This window comes from Sinohyriopsis cumingii, chromosome 16 (assembly GCF_028554795.1).
Source record: "Sinohyriopsis cumingii isolate HCF-2022 chromosome 16, ASM2855479v2, whole genome shotgun sequence".
Classification (NCBI taxonomy): domain Eukaryota; kingdom Metazoa; phylum Mollusca; class Bivalvia; order Unionida; family Unionidae; genus Sinohyriopsis; species Sinohyriopsis cumingii.
In genome coordinates, this window is record NC_142976.1 from 19,279,720 (window position 1) to 19,305,336 (window position 25,617).

At 36.2% G+C, this 25,617-nt stretch overlaps 1 protein-coding gene across 6 annotated transcripts in view; it reads left to right on the forward strand.

The window, feature by feature from the left end:
* Nucleotides 1-25,617, forward strand: part of LOC149780025 (uncharacterized) — an 86,352-nt gene that overhangs the window by 41,631 nt on the left and 19,104 nt on the right. For 4 of the 6 annotated variants that reach the window (XM_089936773.1, XM_089936776.1, XM_089936777.1 and 1 more), the window contains 3 exons: nt 4,336-4,423; nt 11,024-11,215; nt 23,294-23,392. In XM_089936773.1, the coding sequence (XP_089792899.1) occupies nt 4,336-4,423; nt 11,024-11,215; nt 23,294-23,392 (379 nt within the window). The remainder of the gene's footprint in view (nt 1-4,335; nt 4,424-11,023; nt 11,216-23,293; nt 23,393-25,617) is intronic. The other 2 variants (XM_089936774.1, XM_089936775.1) reach the window with 2 other exon arrangements.

Below are 25,617 nucleotides of genomic sequence, written 5' to 3' on the forward strand. Positions count from 1 at the left end.
TCAGTTTAAAATTTACATAAAGATAGATTTGATTTTTATAAAGACTTCTTGGACTTTTATAATGAACCAGAATGTTTGCATATAAATACTTTCTTTGATGCTAAAAGAATTTTTTGCATGGAAGCATGTGCAAAAGTATTTACTTTAGAGTTTAAATACCAATCCTTTAGGGACCCTGAGTGGCCAAGTGGTCTAAAGCGCTCACCGTTCTGGATCACTGCCATCTCATCTCTGTCTGTGTGGGTTCGAGTCCAAGGCTCGGCTAGCATGGGTATGTGGGAAAGCCTGCCAGTAGCTTCTCTTGGGTCAGTGGTTCTTCCCTGGGTTTTCCAGGGTTCTCCCTCCACCATTTATACTGGCCGCCATGTATAGCCTATCTTGTGCTGAAAAATGGCATTAAACCCTAGGACAACAACAACAACAACAACCAATCCTTTAAAAATGTTTTTGATTCGTATCAATACTGCTTTGGAAGATCCACTGCGTCCAGAAGGGATTTAGAAGGGTGTTCCTGTTTCTCCTTTGAATATGTTTCCCAATCACATTACGTTAGGAATATTAGTCTACTACTTTGCGAGTACAGCCCTACTAAATTATGATCTAACTCCTATAGACAAAGGCCAATAATTCTTGCCAGTTACCTCCCCATGCCACTGCTAGGTGTCGCTAGTTTTTAGCTTCACTGATGTACTGGTAACATCATACAGTTTATCATCTGACAATCCAAGCCATTTCTGTGTTCTAATTGGATTATTGAATGTTCCTTTTGGATTTATTTTTTGGAATAATCATTCTGTTGCAGTTTGTATACATTCTTTTGTGTGGTTTCTGCCAAATTTGAGTTAATTTTTTTCACCTTTAGGGACTTTGTCCTTTTAAGACCATGTCACACTACGCTATTGTTGACCTCTGCACTGTCATTATGAATTAGCATTACTTTGACTTTTTTCTCTTGCTCCATTTGCATTGGAGCTGATTTTAGTGAGTTTTTAACATGCTTCATTGCTAATTTATGCAAGGAAGCAATCATACAGAGGTGGTAAGAAACCAAAGTTTGAGCTCACTGGATCTCCCTATTCCCTCAGAAAAAACAATGGGTTGTGTGGGGGGGGTCATTTTGGAGGGCTTCAGTTTCATCCATCAAACAATCCCTCCCGTCTCTTCCTCTTCCCTCTTGACGGATACACTCTCAGGTTAGGAACAAGATTCCTTTCTACCACAGGAGATACGGTTGCTCATTTAAAATAAAAATACAGATGGTGGAACTTGTGCAAAGACCACAATTCCCAGGGTTTTATTCAAGGCTGTTTCTGATTTGGAAAGTCAGTGGCAGCTTGAGATCCATCATTGACTTGAGGCACCTCAACCAATTCAGTGCACCTCCAAAATTCAAGATTGAGATGGCAAGATCAATTCACCTCTCTGTTCTAAGGGACAAGGATGCCATCAGTCACTATCTGACTGACGCGTATTTTCTTGTCCCTATCCACCTTATGTCTCATGAATTTCACTGTTCCATTTTGCTTACCGTGACACAGTTTTTCAGTTCAAAGCTCTCCCCTTTGGCCAAGATTATGGATTGCATCACCACCCTGTTCCGATCACCATCATCCACAATGATGGCAGCATACCTGGATGACATCCTTCAGAAACACATGGTAAATTCTATCTTACCCCAAGGCAGGAATGATCTTTATCTTTTATATCATCCAGGCTTTCTAGTGAACTGGGAAAAGTTAGACTTCCATCCGTCCAAACATGTTGTCCATCTGGGTATGGAGTTTTTAACCAACCAAAATCTCTTGCAACTTTCTCTTGTTCGTATAATCAGAACAAATGAACTCATTGGTCTGTTTCCAAGAGGACTTGGATTTCAGTGAGAGAGCTTTTGCAACTCCTAGGTTTATTTTATGTGACAGCATGCTTGATCCTGCTTGGCCGACTTTCTATGCTTCCCTGATAATGACATTGCAAGCACAATGGCGCCCCTGTTCAAGTTCTCTCGATCAAGTCATGATCATGCTCGTGATGCAATAATTCCTGCATCAGTGGCACAACTCAGGTTTTCTGACCATGGGAATCCCACTGGAGAAGCCCCAAGCAGAAATAATAGTATGTACTGATGACAGTGTGCATGGTTGGGGTATCCACCTGTTGCTGGACTTCATAAATGTCAGCGGCCTGTGGGTGCCAGGGGATTTGCCTGAATGCATAAATGTCGTAAACTCAAGATGTCTCACCAGATCAGAGTCATTACAGCTCAGAAGCTTCAGGCCATCTCTATGAGCCTTAAGTTCAAATATATGTTGTTGTATTCAAAGGAGAAAGCAAATTTTCAAGTAAATCATGTTTCTTCCAGAATACTTTCCCAATCACACTACTTAGAAACCCTCCCAATCGCCCTGCCATGTGAGCATCCTCGTTGGTAAATTGATCTGCTAAAAGCTGGTGACACCTGGTGGTGGCAAAGGAAGTTAATGGTCAAGAGTTATTGCTCTCTGTTTATATGAGATATACAAGAATAGACAATTTTTGTCGATTAGTAGGGCTGGATTTGTGAGGTGTCATTTTATTATTCCTATTGTAATGTGATTGGGTAAATATTCTTGGAGAAATATAATTTTCTTAGAAATATGCTTTCAACTGACCTGCCCATTTTCTAGTTAATAGCATACACTTTTAAGTGAAAAATGGAGAATTGGGTTAGAATGCTCTCAGAGGTGAACGTGGGTGACATTCAAAGTCAGATGTCAAGATATGATGGAGGAGTATAGCAATCTAGTTATATTAGGCCACTTACTAAAAAGCGTAGCTGGTCCAAACCTTTTAGTTAAGTGGTATGTGCACCTGACTGTGAGGCAGATGAACCAGGTTGATTCTTGACTGCAGTGATTAGAATATGTCTCCCATCCTGCAACAGAGCTAAGGGAAAAGTTTTGGCACAATCAGCATGAAAAGATAATACTGTATAGCTAAAAGAAAAATATTGAACCCTTGTTGCAGAGATGCTAGCCATCCCTATTTTGGCAGGATCATTTAAGTTTTGAATCTCAGATTATGCCATAATGGTCACTTTCTGTTAGTTTCTGATGTTCTTGTAAAATAAAATCTTGTATTGGCAAACTGCCAGAGACTGGTATATCTAGATTTCTGAAATGCTTGAAATGTCTGATTATAACATCTGACAGTAAGGTCTGATTATAATATTTGACAGTAAGGTCTGGTTATAATATCTGACTGTAAGGTCTGATTATAATATTTGACAGTAAGGTCTGATTATAATATCTTATTGTTAGGTCTGATTATAATATTTGACAGTAAGGTCTGATTATATCTGACTATAAGGTCTGATTATAATATTTGACTGTAAGGTCTGATTATAACATTTGACAGTAAGGTCTGATAGTAACATCTGACTGTAAGGTCTGATTATAACATCTGACTAAGGTCTGTTTATAACATCTGACAGTAAGGTCTGATTATAATATTTGACTGTAAGGTCTGATTATAATATTTGACTATAATTCATTTGTGAATGTGTTCTGAAGTATGTACCATGTGCACTCGCTTATAGGTCAGACAGCAAATTTACTGATCTGCCAGAGCATAATGTGCCTGCAGACAAGGGTCTCTTTTGTTTGTTCTACTGATTACTCCTAACAAACTGCTCAGACCCAAAGCTGTTGGCGCATTATGCATTGGCAGATCTGGGTATGTGCAGTTTGCAGTTGGACTCAGCTTATAATCAAGTATATACAGTATATATCATGGAAGGAATTGAATTTTGACCAATAAAAATTCATATCTGCCTAGCGTTCTGATTGACATGGGAAAAAGTTTGAGAAAGATAATGAAACAAAAGACAACTGAAACGATTTTACCTGGATGAAAAATTGTGTTCTAAAGAAATTGAAAATAGGATGTGCATGGTGTCAACACAGGATGAATAGCATGCCTTGTAGTCTTTTCTTGACCGACTTCAGCATGCTACATGAGAGGAAGAAAGACTGTAGGTAGTATGTTTCAACCATGTAACTGCTTTTAATCTTTACGGCTAAATACTTTAAATTAATTGTTGGATACAAATTTTAACTATTAATTCATGTTTTGATTTCAGTTCTTTTATGTTCACATTTCCTATTTGATGTTAGATGGGATTGGCATTTTCGATGTACAAAACATTCTGGATCCACAACCACCATCTTTTCCATATAGCCATTATTGTGTTAATGTGCTACTAAATCTAAATAGTTAATACACATCATTATAATAAGAGTCTTTATGTCATCATAGTAAAAAAAAAACATGTTGGCCAGTAATTTGTTTTTAATTCAGCTGCTAAAGAAAGAACCACCACCATTAGTCCTGTGAGGTCCCTCTCCCCTGCCAGGATGGATCCCTTGTCTGATGATGAAAGACCAAGGTAGGATGCCTGATTTGATATGAATCATACCGTAACATCCTCCTACTTCACCAGATTCAGAATAATAATTATTGACTTGAACAATGGAATTATTATCTTTATGTCGTATGTAATGTTACTGTTCATCAGTCTGCTCAAGTTTTATATTCAGGTCATTTTTTCAGGTGGGGTAATTGTGTTCACATTGCTTGGTGCAGAAATTTATACCTTAGCCCAAAACTTACAATGGATGACAGGTGCTTGTTTGTAAAATACCTTACAAATCAGCAGCCTTTGTTGAAGGTCATTTGGCATGTTATCAGTACCATCACAGCGGCTGAGCTCAAGAGCTACAGGAATGTTTGGTCTGGGCTACCATATATTCAAGTTAAATAACCCAGTGGACTGCTTTATGATCACATGAATTATACTATATTTTTTGGATTATAGACCTTTACAAATATTTTATAAAGGATTGTAATTGTTAACGAAACAAAAAAATTTAAAAGGGTTTTCTTGCCCATTCATATGTGAATTAAGATAAAATCTTTACCTTCCTGGCTGTGAACTTTTAGAGGGTCATCAGGTTCTTTTTTTCGTTGCCTAAGGGCTTGCATCTGATTCTAAAATTTCTTGTACCCAGATCCTGTTGCATTGGTATGTGGCCAGTCACCTCTGTATTCACCAAATAATGATCTATGGTGTGACTATACATAAATTGTGTTAATTATGATTGTTGTGGTTATTTGGGCTTATTCAGTTCCCATAGACCAGAAGACTATCAACATATATTTATAGCCTGTGCATGATCTATCCGAAAGTAAACATTTAAGAAAAGCTGAAAATATTTTACTGTGTGTGTTGTCTTAGAAAAAAAAATATATATATTAGGTGCACACAATCAACTTTTCTAACTTTGCAGACTTTGGTCTTCACATCATTTAATAAACCAAGCAGTGCCCTTTGAACTTTGATGAAATCTTGATTTTGAAAATGTTATCAACTATGAAAGGAACAAGTCTTTTTGACCAGTTGCCTTATTGTAGCTGATTTGGACAGATATCCACCCAGAGAAATAATGGATGAAAATTAAGGAAAGATCAGAAAAGAATTATCATAAGTTAATCGCTAAGATGCCAAACCAGTAGCTTTATACAAATGAGGCAAAGCTTACTGGTCCATTTTTGGCTCACTTCATGTACTATGTTTGACAAAATATGAAAAGTGCAGTATTTCTGGACAGAATCTAGACCTATAACCTGTAATAATTCCAATCATCTCAGTCCACTTGTGAAAATTAAGAATAAATAATGATACATGTATGGAATTCTAATTTATGGAGGATAGATTTGTTACATGTATGGAATTCTAATTTATGGAGGATAGATTTGTTACATGTATGCAATTCTAATTTATGGAGGATAGATTTGTTACATTATGCAATTCTAATTTATGGGGGATAGATTTGTTACATGTATGCAATTCTAATTTATGGAGGATAGATTTGTTACATGTATGCAATTCTAATTTATGGAGGATAGATTTGTTACATGTATGGAATTCTAATTTATGGAGGATAGATTTGTTACATTATGCAATTCTAATTTATGGAGGATAGATTTGTTACATGTATGCAATTCTAATTTATGGAGGATAGATTTGTTTGAGACAAGTGTCATTCATCATTAATAAATGTCAAGCCTGACAGAAATTTGGTACTGTAAATAAAAGTACCTAAACATTATGCAAAAAATAATCAATTCATAAGTATTAAAAGCAAACACGCTTTCATTGACTCATAAAATGCATGAGAAAGCATTTGGACATATTTTATCAGGGACCTTTTACATGAATTTTATGTAGGTATGGGGGACTGATAACTAAAACAAATATATTCTTAAATATTGTAAGTAGATGCACTGTAGGGGACTGACAGCTAATTTAATTACTGTTTCGTATTGAATATTCTTAAATATTGATATTTTATGCACTGTAATTGGCTGATGAAATGAATGAGAGAACATTTGGATATATTTTGTCTTTGTCCTTTTACACAGTGTGTATTTTTTGCTTTAGGTGAATGACAACTAATTTAATCATCATTTCCTATGGACCATAGTCTTCATGTTTTGCAAAATTTCTTTACTTTTGTTGTAAGACTGGCAGAACTTGCTTACATCTTGTGCATGTTCTTTCCAAAAGGTAATGGTATTGTTTTAGAGAAAACAAAGTACCTTGCAAGTGCCCAGAATAAAAGTTTGTTGCAGAGAAGTCTTCCCATTTATGTTCAGGAATAATTGCTCAGCAACAGTAATAAAATGAAAATGGTAATTGTTTGAAGCCTACTATTGTATTCAATTCAACCATATTTCAGCTTCCAGATAATATTGCATTTGAAATTCTGGTATTTATTTTTAGTCAATCATGAACCTTCATTCTTTTTACTAGCGTTTTTAATATTCCAGTCATAATTGGCTGGTTGCTAACTCAACGGAATAATTTGTTATATGTGACCATTGTTAAAGGGATTATCCATCATACCATGGCTAATAATTCATTTACTGTCAGATGTTACAAGTTTTCTAACCATATATTTGAATTCATTGTCTTGACATGTGACATTAAAATCTGTATTAGTCATTGTTGTTTTGATGAAGAACATTTTCAGCATGTCGATTGTGACTAATTATTATTATTTGTGACTTATTATAATTATTATTATTTAGTTTTATTTACCGGTGTAAAGTTAATACATTTTATCATTTGCTTTTATTTTCTAGACAACACATTATTTTGGTCAATAAAATGTTTCTTGTTGGCTTTTGTTTTTATTTCAGTTTGAACATGGTTATTTTAAGTTTTCAGATTTACATTGTTATGCATATTTGATTTAATTTATATCTGATTTAATTGTGTGTAAGTTTTAAAATCTTTCTATTTTTTTAATTTCGTTATATATCAAAATAATGTAGTTCTGTTTATTAGGAACTCATACTTTTTCCAGAAAATAGTTTGACCTTCACTGTTAATTTCTGTTAACACATAAGGCTGACCTGGTTCCCAACCTTAATTCAAATTTAGTAACAGTCACATCAACAAGTTCTTTTTTAAATTTATTTTTATTGTGGGAGTAATAAGAGATCGAGGCTCTAGTGAATACATGACCCTAGGCTTGTAAATAGTTTTAGTGAAGTGAACAACTTTTTTTCTCAGAGTAAATGATTGGTGTTTATCAAGGTCATACTGGGGCTACATGATTTTTTTATATGTAAACATGATCACATGATCCTCTATTTTGCAATTCAGGCATTTCCGAAATTGCGCATTAGTTAGTTTTGATAAGTGATGCTTAGAGAGAATTTAGTCAGTCTGGGCTTATAACACTTGAAGTCAAGGTGTTTTTTTGTAGTGTCAGTTTGGAGTTATTTTGAATTACTTGGATTCAAAAGGATTAATTCTTTTTTCCTGGAGAAATATGTTTGCTCATACATAATTCTTGAACAAAGACATTTCTTAAAGTTTTTATTCGGATTTAGAAAACCGAAGATATATTCTTGTTTCTACAAGGAACTGTAGTTTTCAACACAATACAGCATACGTCATCGTCTACCATCTAGGATTCTTTGTCGGGACTTGAACTTGAAATAGTTAGAACATTTCAGTATTAGGACTTCTAAAATTTATTCATGGATTATTTTTGGATTTGATTCTTCCATACATTCCAACCATTACGCTTTTGGCATAATCATTATGCTTTTTTTTCACTAAATTATGCCTTATGTGTAAATATATTCGGATTATGCATTTTTGGTATATCCCCCTCCCCCCAGAATAATTTGTTTTCTCATTTTTATTAACATCCCATTAATCCCACAGACCGTATTCTACAAAAGGCAGCTTCTATGTAACTATGACATAGGAGTACGCTTGTCTGTAGACTTACATGCACTTTCCTAACAGTATTATGTTCTATTTATGGCAGTTGTATGGCTTTGTTAGGAGAGAACAGACTGGTTTTCTAACATTTAATCTTTGCTCGCAGATTCTTTGTTCTAATTCATATCTGATACAGAACCAGTCTGTAGGTATTTGGCACTAAAAGTCAAGTCAGATTTATTCTAGTCAATGCGTGTGTTAGAGCAAAAATGTTTTTCAAATAATTTCACAGGTGGATTAGGAAAAGACAAAAAACCGATTCAGAGATGAATAAATGAATTACACAATACAGCATTCCATTCTAGGACATCTTCATGCCCCTTGCAGGCTGTGTGGAAAGGATTTTAATATTGGTCATGGTGTTAAAACAAAGAAACCTTGAATTAGTTAGTTTTACTAACTCCAATACTAAGGTAACTTCTTTTTTTACAGCAGATCTAAATTGTGGACACAATTTTTGTAAATGCAGAGGTGTAATGTACTGAGTTCTTAATAGAACATGGACTACTCCTAGTGGTAGTAGACTATATTGGTTCTTTGTTCAAATGGATGTTTCCTGATTCCAAAATTGCAGAAAATGTGCACGTGCAAGAACAAAATCATCTAATATTGTTAGGTGTTTAGCAGAAGATACTTCACCTAAAATTGTAGAAGCCATGAAAATTGGGCCATTTAGTGTTACAACAGACAGGAGTAATGATTATGACAAAAAAAGTTGAACTTGGTCTGTGTAAGAGACCATGACAACGAAAAGGGCAAAGCCAGAGTGCTCTTCTTTCATTACCAGAATTAACAGTAGATTCCACTGGAGAAAATATTTTTTTATTTGCTTGATAATGCTTTGAATAAACCTAAGTTGGCAGAACTGTATGGGGTTTTCAGCTGAAACTGCATCAGTGATGACTGGAATTCATAAGTGAGTTGCCTTCTATATTTTGAAAAATGTCTCCATCATTGTACATATCAGGTTGTCTGTCACATGATGCACCATGCTGCGGTAAAGGCTGCTGATAAATTAGAAGGAGAACTCCTGAAGGATCAAGTTGGCACTCTACCTGACAATGTACTTTGTGCGGACAGAATTGATTTTTTTCATCTTATATCTCAGCTAAAATACCCAATAACTGGAAGATATAAATTTCCTCTTCTTTGTCAGGTTATGAAAGGAATATTGGTTCTTTACCATTTTAATGCTGACTGTGAGAGATTGTTCAGTATTGTTAACAAAAATAAAACTGAATTCAGATCCAGGCTCTGTAACACAGGGCTTAGTGCTATACTGGTGTGCAAAATAGGCATAGTTTCAGCTGGTAAAAAGTGTTTTGAAATGCATTATGAGAGTCTGTTGCTTTTTAAACCTCAAAGTGTTATATATGAAAACTTGAAGCAGTGTTTGTTGATAAATGTCCAGAGGGATAAATAAATCATTTTGTACATATGCTCATTGAATTTTTATCATGTTACAAGTGGATTTTTCTTTTCCTGCTCAGATTACTCTTTTTATCCACTTGGCTTGCACTTTTTCCTTGCCAGGGGTTGGCCTCTAGACTGTTCCATTTGACATTTAGGTGGATGTAGACTGTTCCATTTGACATTTAGGTGGCATTTAGGGCCGTTTCACTAAAACATACATTTTTTAAAAAAATATATCCCAGGGTACCCTGATTACTCAAAAGAGTTCATTTGAAAATGATATAAAATTCTAATTGCATCTATGGGTGACTTTTTCATTTTTAAAGTGCCTTCCTTTGGTCAGAAATATGTTTTAGAGGCACAGCCCTTATATCAGCATAGACAGAGTAATTTCTTATTGCTGACATTCGTAAAATCGTTGACCTTAACTGCACTAAATCAGATCTTCCCTTCCAGATTAGATCACTGTGAGATCTTGAGTAGAAAGGACAGCTAAAAGCTGTTTAATTAAAACATACATGGGACCCAGGAAAGGCACTTTTTAAGTGGGGTAAGCACCATTAGATGCAGTTTAACATTTTCTTATTATTTTAATATAAACTCTGTGTCAGAAATCTTATTACTCTAACATATATATTTTTAAACTGCCTTCCCCGGGTACCATGTATGTTTAAATGGAACAGCCCTAATATCACTCTCACACGCATCTTATCTCAATTTCATTTGTTCTAATTTATGCCAAAGATTTTTGATGTAGAGGGCAATACCTTACTTTGTTATTCACCGATTTTGTTTGACCTCTTCTGTTGGAACAATAGGCAAATTATGTAAATATTTGAGAATAATTAATACTTGTCATAAAATGTATTAAATTTTACATGGAGAGCTTTTTTCTTCAATGTTGTTTAACTTGTCCAGATATAAAAGATATTAATGTGGAATACTAACACTATCATGCAGTAACAAGAGGGAAGACATTTTGTATCTTAATGTATGGAGACATCGACTTTCAATGTTTGTATGGCTCCACATCAGATGAATAAATTTCTATTAAAGAAGATTCTGCTGACCACTAAAACAGAGGGATAGATTACATCACTAAGCAACTGTCAACATAATATGCAAAGTTACAGAAATTAATTCTGAAAATCAGTCATGTGGACAAAAATGATCGAATGTAATCTAAAATAAGACCTCATTAACATCAGTACAGCAATACAATATATTGACCACACAAAGGCATTATTTGTAAATACCCTTTTTTATTTTTAGCAGCTCGTCAAGTCAGAGGGAGGTCCATTCAGTAGCATCAGAAGCAGAAAGGTCAACTGAAAGTAACATGCCATTGACAAATTCCAGTCTATCCAGACCTAGCACTTCCCAGACCAGAACTAGCACTGTTATGAGTAAGGAAAGTGATACTGTTCTGAAGACGCAACAGCAGAAAGCAAAACAAGTTACACAGTAAGAATTTATGTATTGTTAAGCTGTAGCAGTTTTTCACCAACTGTCATTTGATTGAAAACTATAAATCAGTAACCCATACATGCCAACCATTACGCTTTTGGCATAATCATTACGCTTTTTTTCACTAAATTATGCCTTAGGCATAAATGTATATGGATTATGCTTTTTCGGTATATTCACCTTCCCAAAAAAATCAGTTATTTGTTTTCTCGTTTTTATTAACATCCCATTAATCCCACAGACCATATTTTAGAAAAGAAGGCTTCTACGTAACTACAATTTAAGAGTACGCACTTTCCTAACAATATTATGTTCTATTTATAGCAACTATCCAATTACCAAGAAACATGCTGATTCTACTTTCAAACTTTCTACCTCGTATTCTATTTATAGCCACTGTGTGGGCTTAGTGAGGAGAGAACAGACTTGTTTTCTAATTTTTAATCTTTACTCGCAGATTCTTTGTTCTAATTCATATTTAGTACAGAACCAGTCTATAGTTATTTTGCACTAAAAAGTATAATTTATTTTAGTTAATGAGTGTATGAAACCAAAAATATCTCCTTTCAAATAATTTCACAGAAGGATTAGAAAAAGGCAAAAAATAAACAAAACCAAATATAACATAATTCACCAAAGATGAAGACATGAGGGCAGCATCACGTAACGTCTATTGCAGGCCGTGTGGAAAGAATTTTACTCTTTGGCGCTAAAAGTCTTCAGATGTATTCTAGTCAATATGTGTGTTAGAGTATATATATTTTTTCCAAGAATTTCACAGATGGATCAGAAAAGACAAAAAAAACCCCAAATCCTCCAAAGATTCAAAGATGAATACATGAACGGCATAATACAGTGTTCCATTCTAGGGCAGCATCATGCTCATTGCAGTCTGCATGGAAACGATTTTAATATTGGGCATGGTGGTAAATTTGATGTGGAGAAACACTTGAAAACAAAGAAATTCATCGAATTAGCTTGTCTTACGAACTCCAGTACTAAGGTAACTTCTTATTTACAGTGGAACTCAAGTGCGGTCATGAATATTATAAATGTAGAGGTGTTATTTACTGAGTTCTTACTAGAAAGATAATGAAGATCTTGCTATTGGTGCAGAAGCAAGAGAATTCATTGAACACAATTGTACTCTAGCTGTGAAGGTGTTTGATGATAATGTTAGAGTTTATTATGCTACAGCCTGTGATTACATGCTCCAGAAATTCCCCTATGGAGATGAAGTGCTTTTAAATGTGTAATTGTAAATGAGAGAAAGCTTCAAAAGTATTAGATTCTTTGTCAAGAGATATCCCTTTCAATTGCCACCGTTGTCTACCTTGGATCAACTGGAAGGATAATTCCTGAAATATCATGTTGGGTTTCTACCTGACAGTATACTTAATGCAGATAGAGTTGATGTGCAATGGCACCTTATTTCCCAGGTAAAAGACCCAATCACTGGAAGATATAAATTTTCTCTTCTTTGTCGGGTTATGAAAGGAATATTGGTTCTTTACCATTCTAATGCTGACTGTGAGAGATTGTTCAGTATTAACAACAAAAAACTGAATTCAGATAAAGGCTCAGTAACTCAGTACTTAGTGTTCTACTGGTGTGCAAAACATTTATGGTCTCAGCTGGTACAAAGTGTTTTAAAATGCAACATGATAATCTGTTGCTTTCTAAAGCTAAAATTGCTACATATGAAAACTTGAAGCAGTAAAGAATGTTAAAAGACGAGAGGGGCAAATAAATCATTGTTCATTGAATTTTTAGCATGTTATATGTGGATTCCTCTTTTTCTGCTTGGATTCATCTTATTTGTCCACTTGGATTACACTTTTTCATCATCAGGGGTTGGCATGTATGGTAACCATTATCATTGAGTGCAGTGGGACACTTTGCAGTCATATTGCCAGTGATATGTAAATGCATTGTCACCTTACTTCATTATTTTTATTGCCTCCCTGTTTTCACCAGATTGGAAAGTAATTCTGATTGTTGGATTAAGTCATTTTGTCTGCACATTCCATCTGTCTGTGTGTCTGTTCGGTTATATCATTAATTCTGAGGTTAGAGATTGCAGTTGGGTTTTAGCAGACACTTTTACTGGTAGAGACACGTGACTTGATATGTGAATGTGGTAGAAGAGAATTTCAACTAGTATTGAAAAAAGAGTCACTGTGACCTATATTTCATGATTAAGTGATTTGTAGTAACCTCAGCTTCATTAGGTTAGGGTTTGTGTTTTGGTAATTTATTCATAGACTATTGCATGTAGAGTCATGTATATATTTATTTAGGTGTGCAGTTTGTGTGGGTGATTTGGATTTTTAATAAAGCATTAATAATGTTTCAGTCATATCACTATAATGTCTGCAGTGTTGCAGTATAGTGATGTCTAACACTGGGGCATCATGCCACAGACATGTAGCATGATGTCCCACCCAGCCACATGATCCTGACACCCGGCCAACCAGTCCTAACACTAACGTCTTAATGCTGAGCTAGACATCTCTATAAACTGTCATACTGCAGACACCATAGCAATATGACTGAAAAATTGTTAAAGCTACATTAAAAATATCCAAATCCAACTCACTATTTGCTCCCTATCTTCTGGTGCATTATCAGGGTCAGTCTACACTATTTGTTTCCTATCTTCTGGGGCATTATCAGGGTCATATACTATTTGTTTCCTATCTTCTGGTGCATTATCAGGGTCATATACTATTTGTTCCCTATCTACTGGTGCATTATCAAGGTCAGTCTACACTATTTGTTTCCTATCTTCTGGGGCACTATCAGGGTCATATACTATTTGTTTCCTATCTTCTGGTGCATTATCAGGGTCATATACTATTTGTTCCCTATCTACTGGTGCATTATCAGGGTCAGTCTACACTGTTTGTTTCCTATCTTCTGGGGCATTATCAGGGTCATATACTATTTGTTTCCTATCTTCTGGTGCATTATCACGGTCATATACTATTTGTTTCCTATCTTCTGGTGCATTATCAGGGTCATATACTATTTGTTCCCAATCTACTGGTGCATTATCAGGATCAGTCTACACTATATGTTTCCTATCTTCTGGGGCATTATCAGTCTACACTATTTGTTTCCTATCTAATGGTGCATTATCAGGGTCATATACTATTTGTTCCCTATCTACTGGTGCATTATCAGGGTCAGTCTATATTATTTGTTTCCTATCTTCTGGGGCATTATCAGTCTACACTATTTGTTTCCTATCTTCTGGTGCATTATCAGGGTCATATACTATTTGTTTCCTATCTTCTGGTGCATTATCATGGTCAGTCTACACTATCTGCAGTCTGTCTGCTGGTGCAATATCAGTCTACAATGCTTTTTTTATCTGCTGGCATATTTTCAGGTTTTACATTGTTGGTTCTGTGTATTTACTTGTGCATTAACAAGATCTTTGCTGTGTGCTGTGCATGTCTGCTGGCACATTTACCATGTCTGAGTATTTCTGGCATATTTATATGGTTTGCATATTTGCTGGCACATTTTCATGCTTTGCATATCTTCTGGTGCATTTTCAGGGTTTGCATGTCTTCTGGTGCATTTTCATCCTCAGCATATTTGCTGTCATATTATATTCATGGTCTTCATATTTGCAGGGACATCTTCATGGTCTGCATATTTGCTGTCATATTATATTCATGGTCTGCATATTTGCAGGGATGTCTTCATGGTCTGAATATTTGCTGTCATATTATATTCATGGGCTGCATATTTGCTGTCATATTTATTCATTGTCTGCATATTTGCAGGGACATCTTCATGGTCTGCATATTTGCTGTCATATTATATTCATGGTCTGCTTATTTGCAGGGATGTCTTCATGGTCTGCATAATTGCAGGACGTCTTCATGGTCTGCATATTTGCTGGCACATTTTCATGGCCTGCAAAACCTTCTGCCATATTTTCATTGTCTGCATATTTGCTGGCACTTGTTCAGGGTCTACATATTTGCTGGTACATTTTCTGGGTCGGCAGACCTTCATGCATATTTTCATGGTCTGCATATTTGCTGTTGCATTAACAGTCTGCTTGGTTTGTTTTGTGTGTCTTCGGATTAATTATGCACTTGTAGATCTGGTTCCATGCTGCTTGCATTTAGGTGTGTGTTACACTTAAGTAAATCCAATAGCTTACCATTTAAAACAGGATTAACAATCCAAACAGTCTATTTATTTCTGTATCACTGTGGGAAAAGTGCAGCTGAGATGGTACGTTAATTAGCTTCCATTCTCAAGTGAGCAACCAAGCATCATGCAGTTATTTTTATGTTTCCTGAACTCTCAATCCAACAGTAGGGAAGTTTTCTCAGCCATTTTATACTGAGCTCTCATTGAACTGAGGATATAATGTGACCTATATCCTTGTAATTATTATCAATTGAAGGACCTGATATGGTAGATCAAGATATATTTTATACAACACATAATCTTCCAAAAGTGATTACAGAAATAACTTTATAAGGGTCAGTACCATATTCAGATAAAGATATTAAAATGACTTTAATTGCTAATTTCATTTAAAACTGAGCACAGCAGAAAAGAGAGCCATTTGCTGCATCAGATATGGCAGTCACCTGTTAACAGCAGAGATTTCAAATGAATTGGGAAGGAAGGTAGACTGTTAAATGCATGAATTATGATAATAGTAAAAGTCATATGGGGCATGTAGGTTTTTCAGAATTCTTTCAGTCATGGGTGAAACGTTTTACAATTTGATTATACACACCTTTAAATGGCAATTATTCACTTTAATTGGATCCTCATACATCGATATTCCTTGGGACGGTAAATATTTACACACCCTGAGAAATACATATATAAAAATCTGTGGTAATTTACTTGGATATTTTAGCATGAGGTCAGCCTAAAAGTGTGATCCTGTACAAACTAGATAGAATGTTGCATGGTCTTATGTCTTAATACAAGCAGGGCATGTTGAAAACAAATTCGTACTACCCTGTTATTTGTTTTGATTGACCCAACATCCACTTTTCTTGACCCAGTTTGGGGCCCCGAGTGGCCAAGTGGTCTAAAGCGCTCTCTGTTACGGATCACTGCCATCTCATCTCTGTCTGTGTAGGTTCGAGTCTCGGATTCAGCCAATGTGGTTATGTGAGAAAGCTTGCCAGTAGCTTCTCAGGGGTCAGAGGTTCTTTCCGGGGTTTTCCTGGGTTATTCCTCCACCATTAATACTGGCTGCCATGTATAGCCTATCATGTGCTGAAAAATGGCGTTAAACCCTACAACAACAACAATCTTGACCCATTTTAATGGCTAAATATTTATTCTATTATCAGATTGCGAATAAATGCCAATAAACAGCTTTCTCTATTCAGATTGTTTGCTTTTTGGTATAAACTATGTCTTATTTTCCAAATATAGTGGTCCCCCTTTTGAATGGCCCCCCTGACCAGTGGTCACCCACTTATTTTAGATAGAATATCTTGACACTAACAAGTTTATTTTCAAAAGTACCCTTCAAGAAAGTCCACCAGTCTAATGCGGCCAGTGGCAAGCATACTTGTGCAAAAATTTAAAATCTGCCCCTTAAAAGCAGCCACATTTTATTTTAATATGTGTCCAGAACAAATAGTTAATTCAATGTACTGGACATGCCAGTTTATGAGACTTGTGTTGCAATGCAATGTACTGGACATGCCAGTTTATGAGACTTGTGTTGCAATGCAATGTACTGGACACGCCAGATTATGAGACTTACATAGCAGTGCAATGTACTGGACATGCCAGTTTATGAGACTTACGTAGCAATGCAATTTTCTGGACATGCCAGTTTATGAGACTTGGGTAGCAATGCAATGTACTGGACATGCCAGTTTATGAGACTTAGATAGCAATGCAATTTTCTGGACGTGCCAGTTTTTGAGACTTATGTAGCAATGCAATGTACTGGACATGTCAGTTTATGAGACTTACGTAGCAATGCAATGTACTGGACATGCCAGTTTATGAGACTTACCTAGCAGTGCAATGTACTGGACATGCCAGATTATGAGACTTACATAGCAATGCAATTTTCTGGACATGCCAGTTTTTGAGACTTATTTAGCAATGCAATGTACTGGACATGTCAGTTTATGAGACTTACGTAGCAATGCAATGTACTGGACATGCCAGTTTATGAGACTTACATAGCAGTGCAATGTACTGGACATGCCAGTTTATGAGACTTACATAGCAATGCAATTTTCTGGACATGCCAGTTTTTGAGACTTATGTAGCAATGCAATGTACTGGACATGGCAGTTTATGAGACTTACATAGCAATGCAATGTACTGGACATGTCAGTTTATGAGACTTACATAGCAATGCAATGTACTGGACATGCCAGTTTATGAGACTTACATAGCAGTGCAATGTACTGGACATGCCAGCTTATGAGACTTATGTAGCAATGCAATGTACTGGACATGCCAGTTTATGAGACTTGGGTAGCAATGCAATGTACTGGACATGCCAGATTATGAGACTTACATAGCAGTGCAATGTACTGGACATGCCAGTTTATGAGACTTACATAGCAGTGCAATGTACTGGACATGCCAGTTTATGAGACTTATGTAGCTATGCAATGTACTGGACATGCCAGTTTATGAGACTTACATAGCAATGCAATGTACTGGACATGCCAGATTATGAGACTTACATAGCAGTGCAATGTACTGGACATGCCAGTTTATGAGACTTACATAGCAATGCAATGTACTGGACATGCCAGTTTATGAGACTTACATAGCAATGCAATGTACTGGACATGCCAGTTTATGAGACTTACATAGCAATGCAGTGTACTGGAATGCCAGTTTATGAGACTTACATAGCAATGCAGTGTACTGGACATGCCAGTTTATGAGACTTACATAGCAGTGCAATGTACTGGACATGGCAGTTTATGAGACTTACATAGCAGTGCAGTGTACTGGACATGGCAGTTTATGAGACTTACATAGCAATGCAGTGTACTGGACATGCCAGTTTATGAGACTTACATAGCAATGCAATGTACTGGACATGTCAGTTTATGAGACTTACATAGCAATGCAGTGTACTGGACATGCCAGTTTATGAGACTTATGTAGCAATGCAATGTACTGGACATGCCAGTTTATGAGACTTACATAGCAATGCAATGTACTGGACATGCCAGTTTATGAGACTTACATAGCAATGCAATGTACTGGACATGTCAGTTTATGAGACTTACATAGCAATGCAATGTACTGGACATGCCAGTTTATGAGACTTATGTAGCAATGCAATGTACTGGACATGCCAGTTTATGAGACTTACATAGCAATGCAATGTACTGGACATGCCAGTTTATGAGACTTACATAGCAATGCAATGTACTGGACATGCCAGTTTATGAGACTTATGTAGCAATGCAGTGTACTGGACATGCCAGTTTATGAGACTTACATAGCAATGCAATGTACTGGACATGCCAGTTTATGAGACTTATATAGCAATGCAATGTACTGGACATGCCAGTTTATGAGACTTACATAGCAATGCAATGTACTGGACATGCCAGTTTATGAGACTTATGTAGCAATACAATGTACTGGAGATGCCAGTTTATGAGACTTGCATAGCAATGCAATTTTCTGGACATGCCAGTTTATGAGACTTATGTAGCAATACAATGTACTGGACATGCCAGTTTATGAGACTTGGGTAGCAATGCAATGTACTGGACATGCCAGTTTATGAGACTTCTGTAGCAATGCAGTGTACTGGACATGCCAGATTATGAGACTTACATAGCAATGCAATGTACTGGACATGCCATTTTATGAGACTTATGTAGCAATGCAATCTACCATGCATACAAGTTTTTAAGATGTGTGTATATATGCAATATACCAGACAATTTGCTTATCAAGGTGCTGCTTATGTCATGGGAATTAAGATAAGAAACTTTGCTATGTTGTCATTTCAACCATTTTAACACAGTAAGATTGATAACAGCCAATGGTAATGGTTGGACAAGTTGAGCTGCAGTAGAAGGTTTCTGCCTGTGTTTATCCTTTCTGATTTAATTTCTTATGTGCTATAGCATTTGTAGAGACTTAATATGTAACATGAGTAATAACTTGGTACGTAACTTGAGTGATGATTTAACTTGAGTAATGATTTGATATGTAACTTGGGTAATGACTTGGTACATAACTTGAGTGATGACCTGAGGTATAACTTGAGTAATGATTTAATATGTAACTTTTGTAATGATTTGACATGTAACTTTTGTGATGACTTGATATGTAACTTGAGTGATGACTTGATATGTATCTTGAATAAAGACTTGATTAAAAAAGTAAACTGCAAGTCTCCTTAACATCTCCTGATTTTAGTGAATGTATTAATTTGCAACATGCACCGAAGTGCGTACAGCATAACTTCGATCTGCTGTCATGCAATGTATCAGTCAGGGTCTTTGCTGTGCATTTTATTGTATCTACTGTTATTTATAACACCCCATGTTGTACAAGGTACTTTACAATGACCTGGATTGGTTGTATCTACTCAGTTATTTATAACACCCCATGTTGTACAAGGTACTTTACAATGGCCTGGATTGGTTGTATCTACTCAGTTATTTATAACACCCCATGTTGTACAAGGTACTTTACAATGACCTGGATTGGTTGTATCTACTCAGTTATTTATAACACCCCATGTTGTACAAGGTACTTTACAATGACCTGGATTGGTTGTATCTACTCAGTTATTTATAACACCCCTTGTTGTACAAGGTACTTTACAATAACCTGGATTGGCTGTATCTACTCAGTTATTTATAACAGCCCTTGTTGTACAAGGTACTTTACAATGACCTGGATTGGTTGTATCTACTAAGTTATTTATAACAGCCCTTGTTGTACAAGGTACTTTACAGTGACCTGGATTGGTGATGTATAATTCATCAGTCAGGGTCTTTGCTATGCAATTTACTGTATTTATTCATTGAAAACAACACACCCAGGTGTACAGCATATACCTGGATCCGATGTCATAAAATGCATCAGTTAGGACCGCTCCAGTGACCTAGTGGTTATAGCGCCCGCCTCGGATGCAGGAGGTCATTGGTTCGATTCCTGGCTGAGTCATACCAAAGACTTATAAAAATGGTACTAACAGCTGCCTCGCTTGGCGCTCAGCATTAAGAGGTTAGTGTTAAGACTGGTCAGCCTGTTGTCAGAATAATGTGATTGGGTGGGACATCATACTACATATCTGCAGCATAATGCCCCAGTGCTAGACATCACTATAAACTGCTGCCACACTGCAGACATTGTAGTGAAATGACTGAAAAATTGTTAAAGCTACGTTAAAAATCCAAATCACACACACACACTCACACGCATCAGTTGGGGTCTTTTATATACATTTTACATGGTCCACCTCTCTAGCGCCCCCCCCCCCCCCCCAGAAGAGCGGCCACCTGCTTCTTACGGACAGAATCCCTTGGCACTAACAAGTTTGTGTTCAAAAGTACCCCTCAAGAATGGCCACCCCTTCTAACACGACCAGCGGCCAGCATATTAGTACAAAAATGTAAACTGTTCCCCTCACAAGCGGCCGCTTTTTATTTCAAATGTGTCCAGAACCAATAATTATTTCATATCATGTGTAAGGTACATAATCAGATTATCTCTACCATTGATACCCGTCTCCCAGTATCAGGTTTCCATTACTGAAAGAAGTGTTGACTAAAGTACATGTAACACTAAGATTAATATTATATCATTATCTATAAAAGCCGACATTTGCAAGAATGGGCTCAACAATGTTATAGAGTTTTGGGCTTCACACATCTGTCGAGTTCTTCTCGTTGATGATTACAACCGGACATAATTGTCAAGATCATAACATGGTCAGCATAGGCTAAATATATATTTTGTGGATTAACACACAGAGAGAAATTAACCTTGAACAAAACAGAGTACCAGACAAAGACCAAAAAATCATGTGACAATACGTTTATTGCTTCCTTTATGAAAAAGGCATTTTGTCGACTCTACAAAAGTTTCACCTTCATAATTAAATCGCATACAGTTAGCAACATCCGAATAAATCATTACCAAACACTGATATGTCATCACATAAACAGAGACATATTACTTTACAAGAAAGTCAGTTATTTATTTGACGACATCGGGTGTGGTGGGGTGGGGTGACTTGCCGAACAATTTTATGTAGAAAAGACTCAAATAAAACAATTGTATGCTGAAAAGACTAGAATAAACAATGTCGTAACCGATAAGGAGGTTATTCAGCAGCAGTGGGAAAATGGAGCAAATGTAAAAGAGAATTATGTATGTACCTAGATAACAACAATATCCACGCGCATTGCATATCATGCTTATGTCAAAAATAAGAACTATTAATGTATATTCAGTTGAAATAAGTCTGTTATTAAAACAAGAAAGAACCTTTTAATAATTAATGTTACTTTTAAACAAAGATATTAAATGAAGATATTAAATGCTTTGAAGTATGTAGCTTTCTTACTACGTACATTGCATATGCTTCTCACAGAAAATTTAGTCCCCCTCCGGGAAGGCCACCGCCTTATAAGGCCACTTTCCTGGTGCAGAAGGGTTGGCCATATAAGAAGGGGACCACTGTATTAGTTTGGTTATAACATGCATATAAGTGGACAGCATAGACCTCAATCAGATGCATCAGTCAGGGTCTGTGCTATGCATTTTACATTGTTTTCTAGGTTATGTAGTGGGTACTACCTAGTTATCAAGTGTAATGTAAATGGCTTACCTGACGTAAACTTAACTCAGCATAAAAACCATGTAGTGAAATCTGTCACTGGTTTAGCATGTACTCATTGTTACAGTTATGAAGTAAAGTCCGAGTTCAAAAACCAGCTACTGCACACACTTGATCATTTCTTCTCTGTTTGCCATGCGGGAAGTTTCACTTCCTATTTGATTTTTAATTCCTTCATGTTTTGTAAGCTACTTTCTGATTGGCTTGTGCAGGTGTGTCAATTCTTCTGCTCCGGATAGGTATAAAAACCACTACATTGGTCAGTGTGATGTGTTTGGTTGCTGAAGGCAAGTCTTTCTTTGCTTGAGCAGCCCTTGCCAAGGTACATGATTCCTTTTATCCTTCTTTCAGTGGGTTTAAGCCCTTGCACCAAATTTTTTTTGGGGGGCAGCTTGGATTTTGTACCTGAGTTATTGGTACATTAATAGTTTGGGTGGTTTATTAACCCTCTTTTTCCCTGTGTCTCAGGTAGATGCTTATTCAGGTGTGAGATAGTGGAAGGGTTTTGCAATATATTCTTAATGGCACTTGTTTCTAGCTTATTTATTTCCAGATCATATTTATGCTTAGGGCTGTTCCAGTAAAACATACCTGGGACCCAGGGAAGGTGCTTATAATGCAATTTAGAATTTTCTTCTTCTTCATTTTCATATGAACTCGGTGAAATCAAAGTACCCTGGCATATATTTAAGAAAAAAACTGCCTTCCCTGGGTACCATGTATGTTTAAATGAAACAGCCCTCAGTTCACAATTACAAAGTTATAATATTGTATTTGGTACCTGCAGTTAACAGCTTCATAATAAACAATCAAACTGCCCTTGTTAGCTCTCAGTGTTTGACATCTTAATTTGTAGTTGACCATTAATATCCAGTCCTGAACTAAAATTGAACTTGTGCCTTATCAGGATTGGAAATATTTCCTGTTATAGCTGTAAAAGATTTGTGTACAGATTATACCCGGATCTAATATCATTTAATGCATCTGACAGAGCCCATACTGTGCATTTAGAGTATTTACTCAGTAATATCATGCACTCATGTGTACAGCATACACCTGGATCTGCCATCATTTAAAATGCATCAGTTAGCATCTATGCTATGCTTTTTGGATGTCTGCTTTGTACACAGGCATAATGGTCAATGAAAAGAGATTTCCTAAAGCAATATAAAAAGTGCCAGAACTGACTATTCTGTTTGTTACTTTGTGCTGCGACCTAGTGTCAGTGAGGAGGTTCTGAGTTCCACCATTGATGTCCTTAACCATCTGGCTACCTACTGCTGTCCCCGTAACAATGAGTCACTGGAGGATCAAACCAGGTGGTTGTCATTTGAATACTTTGCATTGTTGCTATAGAGACTGAGAAGTATTACATTTTTTCTTGACTATACTTCATCACGGTATGTCTTTATGTTTTGTAGTTGCCTTGGTTACAGCTATTTAAATAAGACTTGCAGTGTTTACTGTTTGACTGTTGTGAATTACTGTCAGAAATGTTGGTATTGTTTAGTAACATTGTTTTAATTATAAAATATGCTTTGATGTAATGTTATAGTGTCTGGATGAATTTTTTGTGTATATTATTTGTTTCTTTGTGTTTGATTTTGTCAGTTGAAGTGACTATTTTGTGTTCATTGTGTTATTTTTGCAGTCTCTTAAATGTTGTCTGTCGGATATCTTTTCTTAATGGTCATTGCTAATTCTTCATTACTGTTCAATACTATAGCTTTATATACACTAAGCTGCAGACAGTGTTGACTCAGATGTGTTCAATACTTGATCTTTATATACACTCAGATGCAGTGTTGACTCAGATGTGCATAACCCTTTACCTCATGCAAGCATCTTTGGACACCCCTACTCCATTCACATGGAAGCACCTTTTGACGCCTCTACAAGATTCGCATGCAAGCACCTTTTGACGCCTGCTGTAAACGTCAGCCATTTTGAGCTAGTTTTTGTAGCACCACCTTTGGGGAAAACCCCCCTATTAGATACTACATTCATTTCTGCGAATGAGAATTACATCAGATCACATGGTCGCTATTCATGCAGTGGTCGATATCTGCTATTTAAAGTAACTGGGTCGTAATCTCCACTCTCCAAAATGGCAGCCGCGGATTTCATTCAGTACATACGAAGTTTCACGATTAGAATTACAACCACGAAAGATTCAATAAATTAGGTAAAGTCTCTGATATTGATGTAGGCAGCAATTAGTTTTTATAAATTATCAAATTCAGATGACTTAGTGATCTAGACGCACACGAAAACCTTGTAAATTTCGAGTATCAGAAATGGCAGCTATGGTTGGTCACGTGGCCTAACTGACATGATGGTGAACGAGTTCTCTCTCGATTTTGAAGCACATAAAAAATTCTTCCATGAAAAATAATTACACAGCTATAACAATCAGACTTTACTCTTACATTTTTCCACATATATATGTGTACAAAAAATGTAAAATGGTTAAAATTGCTGTTAAACGTAACATACACTACATGGCTTAAGAGTTCACAGTCAGGATTTCATTCAGTAATTACGAAGGTTTCACGATTAGAATGACAACCACGAAAGATTCAATAACTTAGATAAAGGCTCTGATATTAATATAGGCAGCAATTAGTTTTTATTGATTATCAAATTTAGATGACTTAGTGATGTAGACGCCGACGAAAAACATGTAAATTTCGAGTATGGGAAATGGCAGCTACGGTTGGTCATGCAGCCTCACTGACATGACGGTGAACGAATTCTCTCTCGATTTTAAAGCACATAAAATATTCTTCCGTGAAAAATAATTACACAGCTATAATAATCGGATTTTACTCTTAAATTTTTCCACATATAATAGATGTGTACCAAAAACGTAAAATGGTTAAAACTGCTGTTAAATGTAACATCACTACATTGCTTAACAATTCACAGGCAGGCCTATGTGTATGTGGTCGGCTAGGTAACAGGTGTTCTATTTATAGCATGCTGCACTTTGTCACTGTGCTTTATGAGGTAAAGGGTTAATACTCAATCTTTGTATACACTCAGCTGCAGTGTTGAATCAGATGTGTTCAATACTCGATCTTTATATACACTCAGATGCAGTGTTGACTCAGATGTGTATAATACTCGATCTTTATATACACTCAGCTGCAGTGTTGACTCAGATGTGTATAATACTCATTCTTTGTATACACTCAGCTGCATTGTTGAATCAGATGTGTTCAATACTCGATCTTTATATACACTTAGATGCAGTGTTGACTCAGATGTGTATAACACTCGATCTTTAGATACACTCAGCTGCAGTGTTGACTCAGATGTGTTCAATACTCGATTTTTAGGGGGCGCTCACCAATTAATATGTACTTTTGAGAGAGTGACGTATGTAAGGTGAAGTAGTTCACATTTAAAACATGCACAATGGAGAGAATGTTGGCATACCTCTATGCTACATTAATGTAATGTGGATGATATTTCTTTGGATATTGTACTTTTGGAAATTTTACATGATTTAAGCACACTGCTAACTAAAATGACTGATCCC